At 44.6% G+C, this 16,730-nt stretch overlaps 1 protein-coding gene across 1 annotated transcript in view; it reads right to left on the bottom strand.

The window, feature by feature from the left end:
* ABHD17C (abhydrolase domain containing 17C) overlaps positions 1–16,207 on the bottom strand; it is a 45,739-nt gene extending 29,532 nt beyond the window's left edge. The window contains exons 1-2 of the mRNA XM_010004073.1: positions 16,035–16,207; positions 1,502–1,524 (exon numbers count right to left, since the gene is read on the bottom strand). Of these exons, the coding sequence (XP_010002375.1) occupies positions 1,502–1,524; positions 16,035–16,207 (196 nt within the window). The remainder of the gene's footprint in view (positions 1–1,501; positions 1,525–16,034) is intronic.
* Positions 16,208–16,730: the final 523 nt, after the last annotated feature.

Genomic DNA, 16,730 nt, shown 5'->3' with positions numbered 1-16,730 from the left:
GGGGTCCCGAGCCCCATCTCATTATCTCCCCATCTCATTATCTCCCCATCTCATTATCTCCCCATCTCATATCTCAGCCGGGGCCGTTCCAGAGAGAAGCTGGAGCGACCTCGGTGCCTGTTGGCTGGAATCGGCCCGTGGTTTCGAGAGGTACCGCAGGAAACGGTACCGTTGCAGAAGGGCTGTGCCCCGCAACAGTCAGGCTGATAACCCCTGCACCGAGTAATTTGTCGAATCAGCAAATCACTGAGGGCACGCGGCAGATCCCGTGAACCGGTGCTGCTGGTACTTGGTCTCTCGCACGGAATGCAGACGACTGCGGGCGAAAGACAACAGGGTCACACTTTCTGTAACGTTTGTGCAACAGTGTAACGTGTGAGGCGGTTTATTAACACCGGTTATAACTCTGAATTAATGAACCAGTCCCTGGGTGCTGCTGAGGAAAACCCAGCACCCTGTCGTGTAGCCCAGGTGACCAACTGAAGGTAAATACACCTGTGCTCAGCGCGTGGCTCCTGCGCAGCCGGGCAGGGCCCTGCCTTGAGGCACGTCCACCCTTCACGTCCACCCTTCACGTCCACCCTTCACGGGGCTCCCCTCAGGTGTGTCCGTGACCTGACGTGCTGCCTCCCAGGAACACGGTTACCAAACACAAGAACCTTGAGCTGAGGTCATTTAATTAGTGGCAAGTCTGAGATGAACTTTCCTTTCAGTGCTAGGATTTGCCAACTCTAAGCGAGTTCAAAGCCTGTGTAGGAAGGAGCCAGTCCTGCAGGGTATTCCTTTCCCTTTGGAATGTCAGAAGTAACACCAACCCCCCCACCCGCATCAATCTTTAGTTTTGCTAACAATGGGAATTTTGGAAATCTTACCATTCAGCCAGCAATAATCGAGTCTACAAGGGAGAAAAATGAAGTGTGTGTATCCCTAACCAGTGTGAAATCACGGCCTCTGGCACAGAGGTGCTGTTTCCTCCAGAGGACAGAGAACGTCCAGTTTATTACCTGTGTCCCAGGCATGTCCCACATGGAAGGGTGGCAGGGCCCAGATTTTGGGCAGGGTAATGAAGCGTGTCCCACCTGCTGACACTGGGTTCTTTCAGCTGGCAGAGGCAGCCAACGTGCCCCGCGTGAGGGTTGTTTGGATGTCCCATGAAATTGTGAAAGGGACTCCTGCTCCATGGAATGTGGCAGAAAAATCTGGATAAAGAAAATACGGAACAGATAAATAAGGAACCCTGTGAAATTCCTTGGCTGTCACAAACGGCCTCAAGCCCCACCCCTGCTGTGACAAGAGGCACTATTGATATTCTGTGGGAAGACTGATACGACCCTGAGAAAGCCCTGGCTATGCCCTGAGAAGTGACTTGGCTGATGAGATCTGAGAGAAGCCCGTCTTGTGCTGCAGCTGTGCGTCCCTCTCACTGCACACACACTGAAACCAAGATAAGAGCTGGAATCTGGGCATGTAGCACCCGCTGAAACTACCATTTCTCAGAAGCCTTTCAAAGACTCGATGCCTCGCCTGGAGCCAGACAGCAGAGGCTGTTATATCATGAGTAGATTGCCACTCTAAAGAATAGACAATTCAAAGGACAGTATTTCCCATGCTCCACCCTGGTCCTTCCTTAGGTCATGTTTATAGTAGGGTGTGGGGAAGAAGAACCTTTTCCCACACAGGGAGATTAAAGTGCTCTCTTTGAATCCAAGGGGAAGTGTCATGAAATTTGCTCAATGGGTGAACTGGGCTGTGCAAACCTTATTAGTTATTAGAGTTTCTTCATTGTTCTCACCATACACTCTCTGGAGTTGACATTAATCTCAATCCATCTCTCGTAGTTCCTGCACAGTGGGTGCCTCCTCATGAAAGATAACATTTGTTCTGGGAGAACAAATGAAGAAAGGAGCAAGAGGGAATGACTGAAATGGAAATAATGCTGGGTGAGAAGAATGGAGAAGTTAAGAAAAAAAGAGTTCCTGAACACTGCTGCCATCATGGCAACCTGAAAAGAGTGTCCCTGAGTTTGTTGCTCAAGAAAATAAAGCAATCAGGACTTGAAATTATCATATGGTGTGTATTCTATATTCCAAGTTGTCAAGAGACCTATGATGCACAAGTTAAGACCATTTTTATCCATCCACTTGTGTCCTGCATTAGTGGCAGCCACATCTCTAACCTTCTGTCACCCACAGTAGTCCTGGGGGGTTGTGCTGCAGCTTGCTGGGCTGAAGGGGTGGCTGTGGAAAGCTGGGCACAGACAGCTCTGTGCCTCTCACACACACCCTGTCCCTGGCACTGCCAAGAGCTGCGTTTATTCTCCTAACATTTCAGAGAAGCCTCAGAGCTGTCCTAATTACAGCAGCCTGACAACCAACCATGCTGGCTACTTCCACCACCATAGATAGCTTCAGTTCCTCATAGCTTGCTCCCCCCTTCCTTCAGCTGCCTGTTTTGCTAGAGATGTTGCAGTTACCCTGGGATGAGGCTGTTTCCAGGTTGTGCAAGTCTTCCAGGATGGCCAGGTACTTGGCTGTGGTGGGCACAGAAAGACAACTCATAGGGACTGTGCCAGTATTTTTCAGGCTCAACATCTGAAAATGCTGCTTAAAGAACAGCTAGTTTGGATCTTTCCTCTGTGTGTTCCCCTCAATACTACTGCTTCAGTCCAATGATCCCTCGTCTCAAATCTTTTCCCCCAACTCCATACTACCCTCTGCTCTTTCTCCTCCTTTTCATTTTGCAGCCAGCAGGCACCTGCATAGTTTTCACTTGACCAAATACTATGAAAATCTCAAGGAAAACAAGTATTTGTGCTTGCTCTGTTACTGCATAACTCATCTTTTTAATGGTCTGTAAAGAAAGATGTCCCTTGTAACTCACATGGCACTAAGGCTCAGTGAAGCACCCTGCTTCTTCACTTAATGTTAATATATGGCCTGCAAGGATAGGATGTGCAAGCACTTAATAATAGGCAAATTCTCAAGCCCCCTAAGAGATGGGAAGTAACCCCCAGGAAAATGTGTTATCTAGGATACTTTTACTGCCAGCCTTTAATGAAGTGTTGATGGACCTAGAAAGATGCCTTAGGTGAGCAGGGAAAATCTTCAGATAGCTACCAAAAAGGTAAATGTAACAAACAGAGCACACAGTGCTTGGTTGTGTCTTACTATTTCCACCATGTCCTGTGGTCTCACCGTGCCTGTTCCAAGGGCAGAGCATTTTGCACTCTACTTCCTTTTCCTGAAACACTAGATAGACAAAAGAATAGGTGAGAAGTCAGGGAGACCGAAGCCAAAGAAGACACCTGGCAGCAGCGCTGTGAAGATTAAGTATCTAAAACATTAGCCATGCCTAACTTCCTGCTGCTGCTTGCCAACTGTGTGACTGTTACAGCTGGATAAACAGTCCACAATCTCACACCTGCACACGTGCACCCAGCATCTGATGGCAGGACTGGTTGCAAATGCCAAATTCAGACTAGGAAGTTCCTCAATGCATTTTTGCTTATTTCCTGGACGAATAGTGCACAAAGAGTGCAAGCACCGTTTCTTACTGCTCATTAAGTTAGTATCTGTGTATCTATCCCTGGCCTGTTCTGAAATATGTTAAAGCAGCAGCAATACTGAAAGGAAATGCCTCCCCCAGTTGGAGCACAAGGCAAGAAATCACACTGGAGTCTAAGAAGCTGAGGTGCAGGGAAATAATTAAATACTTGAAATAATTAGGGAAATAATCAGCATACTCAACTGTGTTTTCATCAGCCAAGTCACTGTCTAGCTCTTTGCAGTTTCTGGCCAAAGTATGCTTGAAGGAAGGATTTGAAAGAGAAAAAATAATTTGCTCTGGGGATGGAAGAGGAGCCTCCCAAACACGAGAGAAACAGATGCAGCGGAAAGTGGTGCCTCTGAAAGTAGCAGTGCATGGGCAACAGGTGGTGGCACCAAGAACTTACTGGAGACGTATCATTGTTGTGCTAGTGAGAAGATGATGAAAGGTTGTGAGGACACACTGAAAACCCTGTCAGTGAAGTCAAGAATGCTGTATGGGATGTGCTAGCAAGTGGAGTTAGCAGAGATCATCTGCTGGGGATGTATTAGGCCTCAAGAAAGAACCCGTGATGCAGCCAGAGCAGGTAGGGGATCAGGATTTGAAAGCAATACCTTCGTTATGCACTTTGAGCAGCAAGTGTCTCATTGTTCCCATCTGTTCTTCCATTTGCTCGTCTTTAGTTGAGTAATTAGATTTTAGCTTTTGATCTGCTTCTTAGCTTCACAGCTAAAATTCTAGGCACTAATAAGGAATAATAAAAGGCGCTAATAAGGAATAATAAAAGGGTGTCAATAACTTTTTTTAAACTAAGCAGCTCTTTAGAAACAGAGGAGTTTCAGGTTTCTCTGCTAGCTATGTAAAATGTACTGTTGCTGCCCCCAGCAAACCAGTGCCAGACCACTATGCTAAACCACTGCTGCAGAGGAAACAGAGAACAGAGATGGAGCAAGGAAGGAGAGCCAGCCAGTGAGCCCCTGAGAACTGGCCTTCGCTGCTCCTTCTACTGCCAGCAGGAAGGGAGAGTCAGGGCAGTAACTTGCTACTCCTGGGACATGACAGGTCCTCCACCCCAGAGAGACCAGCCTCACTGTTGGTGGCAGCACACTATGTACCTTTCCAAGATGTTGCCATAGCCAAAGCAGACATGGGGGTCATGGCTCTTCATCCACCCTTGGCAGGTGGACACAGCAGCCTCCTTGCAGATAGCTGGTCCTTGTGCTTAGCGTGGCCTTGAAGCTCGAGAGGGTGGTTGATGTTTCCCATCACACAAGCTGCCAGAGTGCCAGACCCTGGTCTCTCTGTAGGCAAGAATTTAGGTGTAACACCTAAATTAGTCACCCATGGTAAGCGAGCTAAGTATAGCCTTCAGTAGGTCACCCATGCTTATGTTTTTTCTGTTGGGTGTATCCTTCCCTTCATTGTGCCAGTGGAAAGAACTTTCATGTCTTCTTTCTCTTTCTGCAGCAGAGCAAGGTCATAGCAATTTCCTGCCATGTAGAACCATGTAGCATTACACTTAAGAGGTCTGTATGGACACAAGCACATCAATTACTTTACTAAAATGAATTTAAAAAAAAAAAAAAAAAAAAAAAGGAGAAATAGTAGAGAAGACCCATGGAGCCTGAATGATCGATTTCCTCAGAAGTATGAGCCTGAGATAAATGACACTCTTCAGGGTTTAAAAGTGCTTTCTCTAAGGTTTGCAGGGGTTTAATCAAGCTATCCTCAGATTTGCTGTGAATACAGTATGAGAAGAATGTAGAAAGGAAAACAAAGATATATAAACATCAAAACTTATGGGAGGGATAGTGGGGGGTGGGAAAGGGAAGTGGCAGTTATGTGATATACAATGAGGGTTTAGAGTCTTGATTTGCAGTGACTGCATTTTATGCCTGTCACTGGCAAACTGACATTTTAAAGATATGTTCCTGACTGCATTTTTATGTCAGTATCTTTGTTCAGGCTATATCTGGGCTGATGAAAGGAATTTCAATTAAGGCTGAATCCTTTCCTTACTGTATTGAAATGCACAGGGTGGGAGCAGAGGGAAAATGGAGCCGTGAAAGCTCTATAGAGAGTTCTTAAGGCATCTTGCTGACACAGGACAAGATAGTTTAGGAATGCCTGGGGCAGTGCACTCTGTAGCATGGTTTGCTGTGCCTTTACAAAGAAGCAGTGTGCATTCACCTTAGTGCCTACTGCCTGAGGCCATAGATCATTCAAACAGGGGGCTAAGGATTTAATAAATCCCAATCTAGTTTAGTCCTCAAGGGAATAGCAGTCTTGAGTCATTCAGGAGTGGCAGGGAGGATGGCTGCATAACCTGGCAAGAAAAGGTTGATTTTCACCCTATAAATGTAAGCAGTGTCATGGGAAATGAAAGGGATTGTAAATCTACATAACTATATTGGGAAGAACTGGGATGAAACATAACAAAAGCCTTAGGGAAAAGAAGTGTGAAAAATAGTAAGACATGGATATAAAGACAGTGCTTAAGAGAGAGAGAGAGAAACAATTGAAAACCCATAGGGAGAAGGAAAGAAAAAGAAAATAATATTAATTGTAGCAAATCACATCAAAACCACTTTATCCACCTTGCAGTTACCATTTAGGGTGAAAGGCAAATTAGTTCCCACTGAGCACAGTCACATAGATGCATTTCTCTTTGCATTCATGTCCTTGTCCACCCTTGTCATCCTATCCCTTGGTGAGAATTTTTATTCAGCTGGTACATCCAGGATGCCCACAGGGAGCCCTGGCTTCCAGCTGGTTCCCAGCAGCTGTGATGACCTTCAGAAGGCAGCTGATTGGCACCCCCACCCCATCCTTGCATTCAGCCCGGGTGGCAAAAGCACACTGCAAAGACTCTTCAGAATGCCTCTATAAAGGCTATAACCAGTGCCCTCATTCAGCTCTGAAACAGGAGTTAGCACTGAGGCATTGCTACCTAACAAAACCTGGACAGAGCCTGAGCTCTGTGTCACTGTGGCTAGACCAGTAATCAAGCTATCAATTAAAAGCTAATTTGTGTATGTCTGCAGTACTACAGAGTCATTAATGTGACCAAGGTGTAGACACACGTTCCATTCATTACAATAATTCATCTATTAAGATGATTGGTTTATCAGCAAGAGGCAGAATTACTGTTCATGTGGTTTATGCTCATGCAGACACACAGGGGAGAGGCTGTCATGTATGAAATCCCAATCCCAGTATCTGCAGACAACTGCCAAATCCCATATATGTCACAGGCCCTAAAGTGGAAAACTTCCAGATTCTCCTGCAATAATGTGGAAGCCTGGATGGTGTATCACATTGTTTCCTGAAAAACAAAAAAACAAAAGTACAACAAATGTTTTTTTTATGTCTCCTCTTTTTCCAGAAATCACCAGAAAACATATGCTTTGTTTCATCACAAACCTCCAGGGGATTTTCAAGGTCAGTAGAGATAAAGCTCAAGCTCCCATTCATGAGTATTGGTCATGTAATTAAAATAGAAAAGCACATTTAGGCTTATGCTTACTACTATCTGTCAGAAATCAGCAATGCTTTATAGCAGCATGTGTACCCTTCCAGCTCTGTCAAATTAAGACAATCTTCACATCCAAACAACCATATTCTTCAGCTGGAATAAATCTATTGTAATCAGCTTGAATTTGGGTTTTAAAAGTACAAGCACAGAAGGGCCAAGGGTGGGTTTTATTTCTTGTGGGAGGTGTATCCATTTTTTCCTTCTCATCACTCAAACTCTGTTTTCTCAAATAATACAAACCAAAAAATGCCATTAATCTGAGACCACCCCTGGACTCACTGACAGATCTGAAAACCCAGTCATGTGTTTCCACCCACAGCATGCAAGGTTCCAGGCTGGAGAGCAGATCGCTCAGCACTCAAGCTTTACTTACTCCTCCCTTCCTTTTCTCTGAGCTGTTACCTCTCCTATTCTCCCTAGTTAGCCAGGATAAAACCTGTTGTTCTAATATGCTTTTATCAGTGCATGAGGAAGCAAGGAACTGAACTGTAGAACATATTCCTTCTTCCCTGGAGGTGGTGCAGGGGGTTACTTTGCCTGTCACTGGGTGCTGGTGACACTGGTTTTGCCTCTTGTGGCAACAACAGCAAAGCATCTAGAACTGCTGCGTGGCCCAAGCCTGCTCTTTGTTTTTGCAGTACTCTTCTTGAATTCCCCAGCCCGATGTTCTGCCAGCAAACAGGGGAAAACTCTGAGTGAGCAGATACCCTGGGAAAAAGAAACTGGAGGGAAGAGGTGAAGCTACCAGAAGTGCTGCAGATAATCTGAGTACAGTCTGCGTTCTGCACTGGCTAGATGGATTGGGCATGTGAGACCAGTGGAAGATGCAACTGTTTAGGGTGGAAGCAGGTGAGCAGAGATTCTCCTCTCTGTGAGAAGAGGCATAGGAGGCAGCTGAAAACACACATTCTGGCTTCGTTCCTCACCAAATCCCTTCAACTGTTGCCATGACTTAAAACCAAATCTAGCAACTTTTTAGCTCCAGGAGGAATCCTAAGGAACAGAGAGAGGAAGAAGAGGGAGCACTGAGCTGAGAGAGTCCCCTGTGCTGTCTCGGAGTCATTTTGCTGGCAGACTGAATTACCACACATTGCATTTCAGTCATTGTGGTTTCTGAAAGATCCAACACTCATGTTTGTAGTCTAGGGGAAGTTTCCTAGAAAAGTCTTCTCTGTTTGGTCCCTAATGTCTAAAAAAGCAATACAATGACATCCAAGCACAGAAGCATAAAAAAATAGATCTGAGTGACATTTAGGAGGTCTCCCAGTCCTGCTTGGAGGCAAATCCAAGCCATGCCTAACTAATAGGTTTTATCTTGTCCTTAAATACTTAGAGTGAGGCGACTTCAGTCAGCCTATTCCGTTGTGTCTCCATTCTTCCCATTGGCAATTTTCCCCCTTAATTTCCAAGCTATGTGTTTCTACAGTTTAAGCCCACCACTACCTGTCCTACTACCAACATTAAGAACACCAGCTTATTACATATTTAGAATCACCTCTATTCACTCATTTATTCAGATTAATGCAGTTCCTTCAACTTTTCTTTATAATTTCTGAGTCATTCCTGTTCCTCACCTCTCTCCAGCTGACCCACAACTGTCCTCAAGTGTGTAGCCCAAGGCTGGCTATGGCACCTCAGCTGTGTCCTTACTCATGCAGAATAGAGTAGTAGGATGATCTCACAGCTTATATGCTGTGCCTTTATTGATCTGTCCCACTATGTTGTTTGCCTTTTTTCCCTTTTTTTTTTAAATGAAGATCTGCATGATGTTGCTGGCTCCCACTGAGCCTGCAGTCCACTCTAATCCCCATACCTTTTCAGCCAACTGCTTGCTTTGTTGGCTCTTTACTCCATTTATTTGCAACTATTCTTACCAACACACAGACCATCACAGTTGTCCCAACTGGGTTGCATTTATCCACTTCTAATAGAACCAACACACTCAGCAGAGCTGCAAACAAACACTGTGCTGTGTACAGAGGCCATGATTAGGTCAGCCCTGCCTTTAATAATTTTATTTGCAGACCTTTTCTCTATAGATGGCACATACTGCCATACCAAGATGATTGAGGTGGTCTCTGAGAGCCCCTTATGGTGGCCACGAGTGGGCAGCAAGTGCACTGCTGCAAGGTACCAGCCCACCCAACATACACCCCACCAGTCAGCCCGCTACACCTGAATGTTGGAAAATGACCAGCAAAAGCAAACTCTCACATTTCTCTAAAGAGATGAAACATTTCTCATCATCAGAAAATAACCCCAAAATATTATTTATCAACCTATAAAAAAAAATAGTTATTCCTCCCCCATTTAAAAAAAAACAAACACCAGCCTGCTCAACATCTCCTATTATACCTGAGATACTCCAGGGGAAGTGTGCTCACCCATGTTCTTGCTTTCTAAAGTGTGCAAAGCTTTCCACCCCTAGTCTTCCAAAAATCTCATACTGTTTTATAAATAATCAGCAGACTCTACCCACTCAAACTCTCTTGCAGTACAGAACTGAGCAGAGCTAGCCTAAGTTATTCTTCATACCCTCAGTGTTTGAAGAGCTGTGCTGCTGATCCTGTTGACTGCAGGACACTGGGTAGATATGTAAAAACCCACTCATTCTTTACTAGTGAAGTAGCACTGACAAAATTCAATGACAGTGATGTGGGGCCTAAACTCAGAAACAAAATAATCCAAGTTACTGTGATAGCAGATGAATGTTAGGGATGCAATTAGATCTGGGCAAAATGAATGAAAAAGGAAACAGATGTAAACCAGCTTAATAGTTATTTTGTATCTTCCTGCCAAACACGTCTTATTACTGTTACTGCTGCTTTTAAATCTCTGCTAACCAAAATGTGTCACAGAAGGAAAGCAGTAACATTTTCCTTCAGGGATTACCGAGGTTCATTCAAGCCAGGCTCATTGTGGTAACCTCCCAAGATGTTAAATAGTTAATGAGGTAACAACAATTACGTATGTAAGAAAGAAAAACAGTAAATGGCCAGTTCCTTTTAGCTGAAGTCTTGAGGTTTTAAAAATTAACGCCAAAGTACTGATAAACTGCATGGTAATTTCCTGAGGAAAGATTAGAGGCTTGTGCAGAAGATAAAATCCAGAGCTTATGTTTGCCTGCCTTGGCTTTCATGTGTTAATCATATGTATAATGATTATGTAGTTGGAACAATTCTGTGATGGTCACAATTTGCTGAGCACTTTCCTACGCAAACAACAAATTCTTTATGTTCCCATGACCACGAGAACCTGAATATCTCACTACTTTCACTTTGTTCAATAATAAAAGGGAATTTGATGTTCACATCTGTCAGCAGATAATAAAGACTGAATTCTACAAATGCCACAGGAGATGGTAACAGAATCATAGAATGGTTTAGGTTGGAAGGGACCTTAAAGATCATCTAATTCTGACCACCCCCTGCATGGGCAGAGACACCTCCCACTAGACCAGGTTACTCAAAACCCCATCCAACCTGCCCTCGAACCCATCCAGGGAGAGACCATCAACAGCCTCCCTAGGCAACCTGTTTGAGTGTCTCACCACCCTCACACTAAATAATTTCTTCCTAATGTCTAACCTAAATCTCCCCTCTCCCAGCTTAAGACCATTACCCCTCATCCTATCACTACACACCCTTGTAAAAAGTCCCTCCCCAGTTATGCCTCCCCACCCTTCAGAGTGGTGACCAGGCTGACAGATCTTTGTGCTCTGGTTATCCACAGAAGACATCCCCTTCCCACTGGCTGTCAGCTTGATTTGCACCAGCAAGTCTTTTGGAACTGTATTAAACGCCAGAGCTGCAGTCTAGACCAGGGGCTCAGCAGCTGCATATTGACAACAAAGTCAGTATTTGGTAGTAAAGGCATAGTTGAATACGTGGACAATCATACATAGCTCTGCATCTGCTGGTCTACTTGGCCATCCCTTTTCAGTCTAACCACAGCCATTACCAGCTTGCAGTAGAAGTATTGCAGAGTTGGAAAGCAGAGGAGGAAGGTCTGGAAAGTTCAGGAAGATACTGGAAATCTTCCCGTGAGAAACACATCATTTTCATGCACATTGGTCACTTGAGAGGAACAGAGGAAAAAACCAAAACCTTTGGCACTGAGTCATTCACACTATACTAAGAAAAACACTTGCAACTCTACTCCAGGGAGTAGCTTTACACTAGAATATGGAAGCACTGGGGTGGAGTGGGAGCTCCTTTGTTTTACAGGGACGTCACTACCTGAACTGTGTTGTTCATTTCCAGGCATCTTTGTGATTCAGCCTGGGAGGCATCTATATTCACAAGTTGCTATTACTCTGTATTTCAAAAGGGAAACTGGATTAAAGTATAATTCTTTAGTTGTACTGAGATGGGGTTGATTTCTTTCTTACAGAAATAGGATGAATTTTGGCTCTGAACTGATTAGGTCCTTAATCTGGTGTGTAACTTGAAATTCAAGTCCACCACTTCCATTCAAACTAATAAATTATCCACATACACTGTTACTTTCCTGTTTTTCTGGACTGGGTCTTTTTTAGAGCTGATCATTTAGTTTAATAAACATAATTCTAAGCATAATTTTTAGCCTGGTCTAAAAAGAAAGTGGGTTTAAAGGGTAAATTCTGTGGCTTCTGGTTTTTGTTGTATTTTTTTCTTTGCTTGTTTGCTTGTTTTTTTAAACCGAAAGCTTTCTGCTTCCCACTTTGGGACAAAATGCAGTTTTTTGAGGGATGGAAAGTCAACTCTGTCACAGTTCAAGTTTCAGCAGCAATGGCAACATTTGCAGTTTTGTTTGCAGTGATTTTTAACGGAATGATTATCTATCCTCTTGGATACATTTGTTTCTTGTAAGCACTCGATGCAGTGCATCCATTTGGCAAAAACCCCCTCATTGGGGAGTTACAATCTGCTGGTTTTGTTTTCTTCCTGAAGCTTGTAAAACAGAGTAAGTCTCAAGTTAAATTTATCTGAACCGACATACAAATGTTGAGTCATCAGACCCTCCTTCTCACACCACTTCCCAGGCATTCCTCCTATGGAAGACAGTCATAACCTGGTGTAGTAGAGGTGAAAATGCAGTCCCACATGTCAGCAGGATGTCTCCTCAGTCAAGAAAGAGTCAAGGCCACCTGGCCCTGAAGCCCTGATGTAGGTGATGCACAGTGACCCACTTCTCCAGCTTGGGAACCCTGGCTGATCTTCACAGAAAACAGCAAAACCAGGTCATGTACTTGCAGTGAAAGATTTAGGCAAAGGAACCACCAGGATGGAAAAGGGGTCTAGGTGATAAAGAAGCTGGGACTGTAATTCGTGTGGCAAGAGGATAAAGGTGAAGTTCAAAGACAAAGTTCCCCTTGAGCCTCTTCTCCCCCTCACGTGCGCTACTTAGTGCGACCCAGTTCCCCTTCTGGCTGTTGGCGCTGGCGAAAAGCACAGTCTGCTCTGAGCATCATCTTACTTCTAACTACTGGGCCCAAATGAGGCTCCCCATTTACACTTATGGTGAAACCTGGCCCTTGGGGTTAGATGGTGGGTTAACACCCCCTGCCTCTTCCCAGCAGTGGGTAGCTTGGCTGGAAAATGTCAGAACAAGTAGCTGGGCTGGCAGATGCTCTGCTGACTTCAGAGGAGGAGCAAAACCCTGGATCTGCAAATACTGGTAGCTGTCTGATTAAAAACCCTCCATGGAGAGATACAGATTGACAGATTAAAAAAATACATCTTTCTACAAGAAATGGAGAGCACAGCAAAGGCTTGATTTACACATGCACACCCAAAAGTTGTCACCAGCTTTGATACTTGTTTCCTTCCCCAGCACCTCACTGAAGGTGCAGAGCAGCGATCCAGGCTGTGCTCCCGGTGTGAGAAGTTCTCAGGATCTCACTGCAGCTCCTCAGCTGGGAGGCACGGGGCATTGCATGTCATGTCTTACTGCTTCAGCACTATGACAGGAACTGCACTCCTGAAATACAGAGATGATTGAAATGTTAATCGATTCCAGGAGAATGGCAGCAGCAGCAGCACTCGCCTGGCTGAAAGAAAAGCCCCAGGGCATTTACCTGAAGGTGGAGGAGGATTCTCCTTACACCAGCGTCAAAGCAGAGCAATTCCATTGATTTCAGCCGGGGTTTGTGCTTTTTTCTCCTGGAAGAGAGAGATGAGAATCTGTTTTCTATTCATTAGCACAGCCTGACATGGAGAAACTAATTTAACAAGATAGGAAGTCACCATGAAATAAACTACTAATATAAGTAAGGAAGCAATGACAGAAATTAGAATTACTGCTGCTATGCTTATGTTTGGGGAGATGACAGGATCCCAGCAGATCATTAGCAGGGGCCAGAGGCAGAAGTCCTTAGGCTAAATCTTGCCACTGCTCCCAGCAATTGCTTTTTACCCATCTGGGATTTTTTGGGTGAAAGGTCTCATACAAACAGAATGAACATTTTGTGACAGTTTGTGACTGTAAGTCAGAAGCATTGAGACCCTAAATACACAGGGCTTTGCTAATGCTAACAGAGCAATGTAGAGGCTGCTTTCCTCAATTTTGTTGTAGCTCCTGCAGCCAATAAACAGATCACAGTAGCTCACTGCAAAGATAGGTTTTCTTTACCCAGAGATGGTATTAGAAAACATCTCCGTATATAAAATCTGTAAAAACACAAATAATTAGTTATCTGATACGCCCCGAAATACTTTTCTCTGCAAACCCCCAACAGGAAGCAGAGCATGTGTAGTGACTAAAACCAATATTATTACTTGCTTAAACAGAGCAATGCATCCTGTTGTTGTAGAGGGTAAACTTTGACTGGAAAGGACTGTTAACTGCAGCTTCAAATAATTCTAAACACTTTTTCCTTTTTTTCTTTTTTTTTTTTCTTTGTTTTAATTTTATTTTTTTTTAAAGCAAGTTTTATTCACTTGTAAGCAACAGCTGTTGGCATATTTCCTTACAGAAGACACTGTTGTGTCCAGCTGTTACTCAACCACTCTCATTAAAGCTGCAGGAAACACAGTTCATCTTTTGCGTAGTTAGAAAGGACTTGGCATCCCAGTTACCCTGGAAATTGAACTTGCTGCTGGACAGAAAGCCACAACTCACAGGGGAAAATAATAGTTGATATATGAGTGTCTACCTAAAGACTAATCAGCAAAACAAACAACGTATGAGGAAAATGACCCCCATTACGTTGTTTGGAGCACGTTAGTCACCAGTATCCTCTTGCTTCCTTTTGTTCTAAAATACTAAATCACTGCTCCTCACCAACTGAGTTGAGAATGGGTTAATACAATCTGTTGAGTAAGAAATAGAGCTGCTTTATTTCACAAGTGCCTGATGTTGACCATGTGCCTATTGACTGCCAAGGGCTAGTGCTTCAGGCTAGCACTTGATTCCAGGTGTTACTGCACATCATGCAGTGCTGAGGGTCCTGGCAAGCATCAGCACCATGGAAGAAGGACATGAGAAGCAGGATCAAGTTTGCTTTGTGCATGGTCCCAACATACCCTGTGTGGTTTCCTGCCCTATTCACTGGGTCAATGAGCACACCTTTCAAAGTGTTATTTTCTCCTACCACTGGTTTTATAGCATTGTATTTAGGCAGGATAACTGGCTAAATAATGCAGTGAGATGAGCCTCCCTGGAGCTGAGGTAACTGCACTGACTCTGACTTTCAAGTTAATTAGACCAATGCTCAACCAAGAGCAATAGCTCCTCCATGCCAACTGCATGATGTACAAATAATAACCCTGGATGTTTTCTTTCTTCTCCACTGAGAAACTATGGGTAGAATATTCTGGACACCAAGTACTACAAGACATGTGTCACAAACAAACGGAAGTGGCCACAAGATGAATCCAGGACCCATTGATGTCAGTGGAAGTTTTTCTGTTTGTTCCACCACGACTGGTGGTTCTCCTGTCCCCAGTCCACATGCAAGATAGGACAGAGTGTGCCTTTGTGAGTGGTGTGACTTCTCCTTCAAGGTGGTTAACTGCTGTTTATTCTCAAAAAAGCCAGAGCATCTCTTAGTTGTCAATGCATGCTGCTCTGTGTGTGTGCTTAGCTCTGAGACTGGCAGCCCCTTTTCTTTTTTTGGTCATAATTAGGCTCTAATCTCTAGCAAATTAGCTTGATTGCACATAGCCACTTTTATTAGCCAAAGTTCTAACTAACATATTGTGCTTAAAGCTTTCTGGCCAAAAAAACTAAAACTAAAACTAAAAATGATCCTGACTCCCCACTGCTTCACACCAGGCTCCCTCAGACCAACAGCGTTTACTAACACACAAGCTTTGGGGGCTGTTGGCAGCTCTGCCCTACACCCACTGCAGTGCAAGGGCATGTGGCTTACTGAACTGGAAACCACTGCCGGAACAGCCCATTTTGATGTGTAAACCAGAGGAAAGGTCAGCATGCTGCAGAGCAGACAGGCACTGACACCAGTGACGTGTGTGAGAGCTGGAAAAAACATCAACCTCTGTGGGTGAATATGATGACAAGGCAGTCTGGTGCTTGGCTGCTCTGGCAGGTCTCTTCCTTCACCCTCTACACTGCTCTGGGCTACCCATTATGGACACCCATTCCTATGAGCCAAGAGCAGCTCTGGCAGGAGTGTAGGGGTTGTCAACCTCTGTTTTTTGTTTTTATGCTTTTGTAAAAGTAGCTGTTTCATTGAAAGAAAGGAAAGAAATAAACAAAGAAAAATCCTCAGCCCAAACCCTAAAACATTGTTTTGAAGCTTTGAGAAAAATGCTGTTTTCTTCCCACCCCCCCAGGAAATGACTCAGTACTCAGTAGAGAAACATCAAAAAAATAAATATATCAGCTTAGTATAAAAAAAATAATTTAAAAAACCCCAAATCCACACCATGAGGTCTGCAGCTGGTTTGGCTGCATGATTGTCCTATCAGTGGTCTTCCCTTGTCTTGCCTCTTCTCCTTTAGCCTCCTACCCCACAGCTGGGTCTCCTCCACTCCCTCTCTTTCCAACTGCTACTTTTTCAAACAAATCAGTGCTATTAAAAGTCACCAAAAGGCCAAGCTCCAGCTCCTTCCCCTCATCTCCTGGTGTCAGAAGCTCCTGCAGAGCTGCCTCTTGGAGCTCGCCTTCTCTTTCCTCAGCCATGGCCCCTGGGATCAGAGCCATGGTCATCCTGGTCCTGCAGGAGCTCAGGACAGAGCCAGGGCTGCTTTCAGCAGACCTGCAGGAGACAGAATCTTCTCCTCTCTTTGCCCTGAGGCAATGATTTGGTTGTCCCAGCAGCAGGCTTTCTTAAGTTACTACTTACTGGTTGTATTCTGTGGATATATCCTTTAAACCCCTTGACTTTCCATGTCCTGAACAAGAATGCCAAGATTTTCTGTGATCACTACCCACCCAACACTTTCAGCTGTGGCCATCCATCAGCCACCACAGAAGCCCAGGATGGATGACCATGCTTGGACACTGTGCCATGGCTGGAGATTTCTGAGTTACTCTTTTAGCCTCTCTGACTCGGCACGGGGCCCTGGGGAAGGGCTGCATCACACTTGAGAGGGAGCTGTGGGAATAGGCTGGAGCCTGGCCAAGCTTAGCAGCTCCCCCAGCAGCTGTAGCTGCACACCAGGGCAGAGCATGGTCAGGGGTAAGGAGCTCTTAGCAAAGCATG

Source organism: Chaetura pelagica, unplaced genomic scaffold, assembly GCF_000747805.2.
Source record: "Chaetura pelagica isolate M959 unplaced genomic scaffold, ChaPel_1.0 scaffold428, whole genome shotgun sequence".
NCBI classification, from domain to species: domain Eukaryota; kingdom Metazoa; phylum Chordata; class Aves; order Apodiformes; family Apodidae; genus Chaetura; species Chaetura pelagica.
This window is presented reverse-complemented; position numbering and strand designations above follow the sequence as displayed.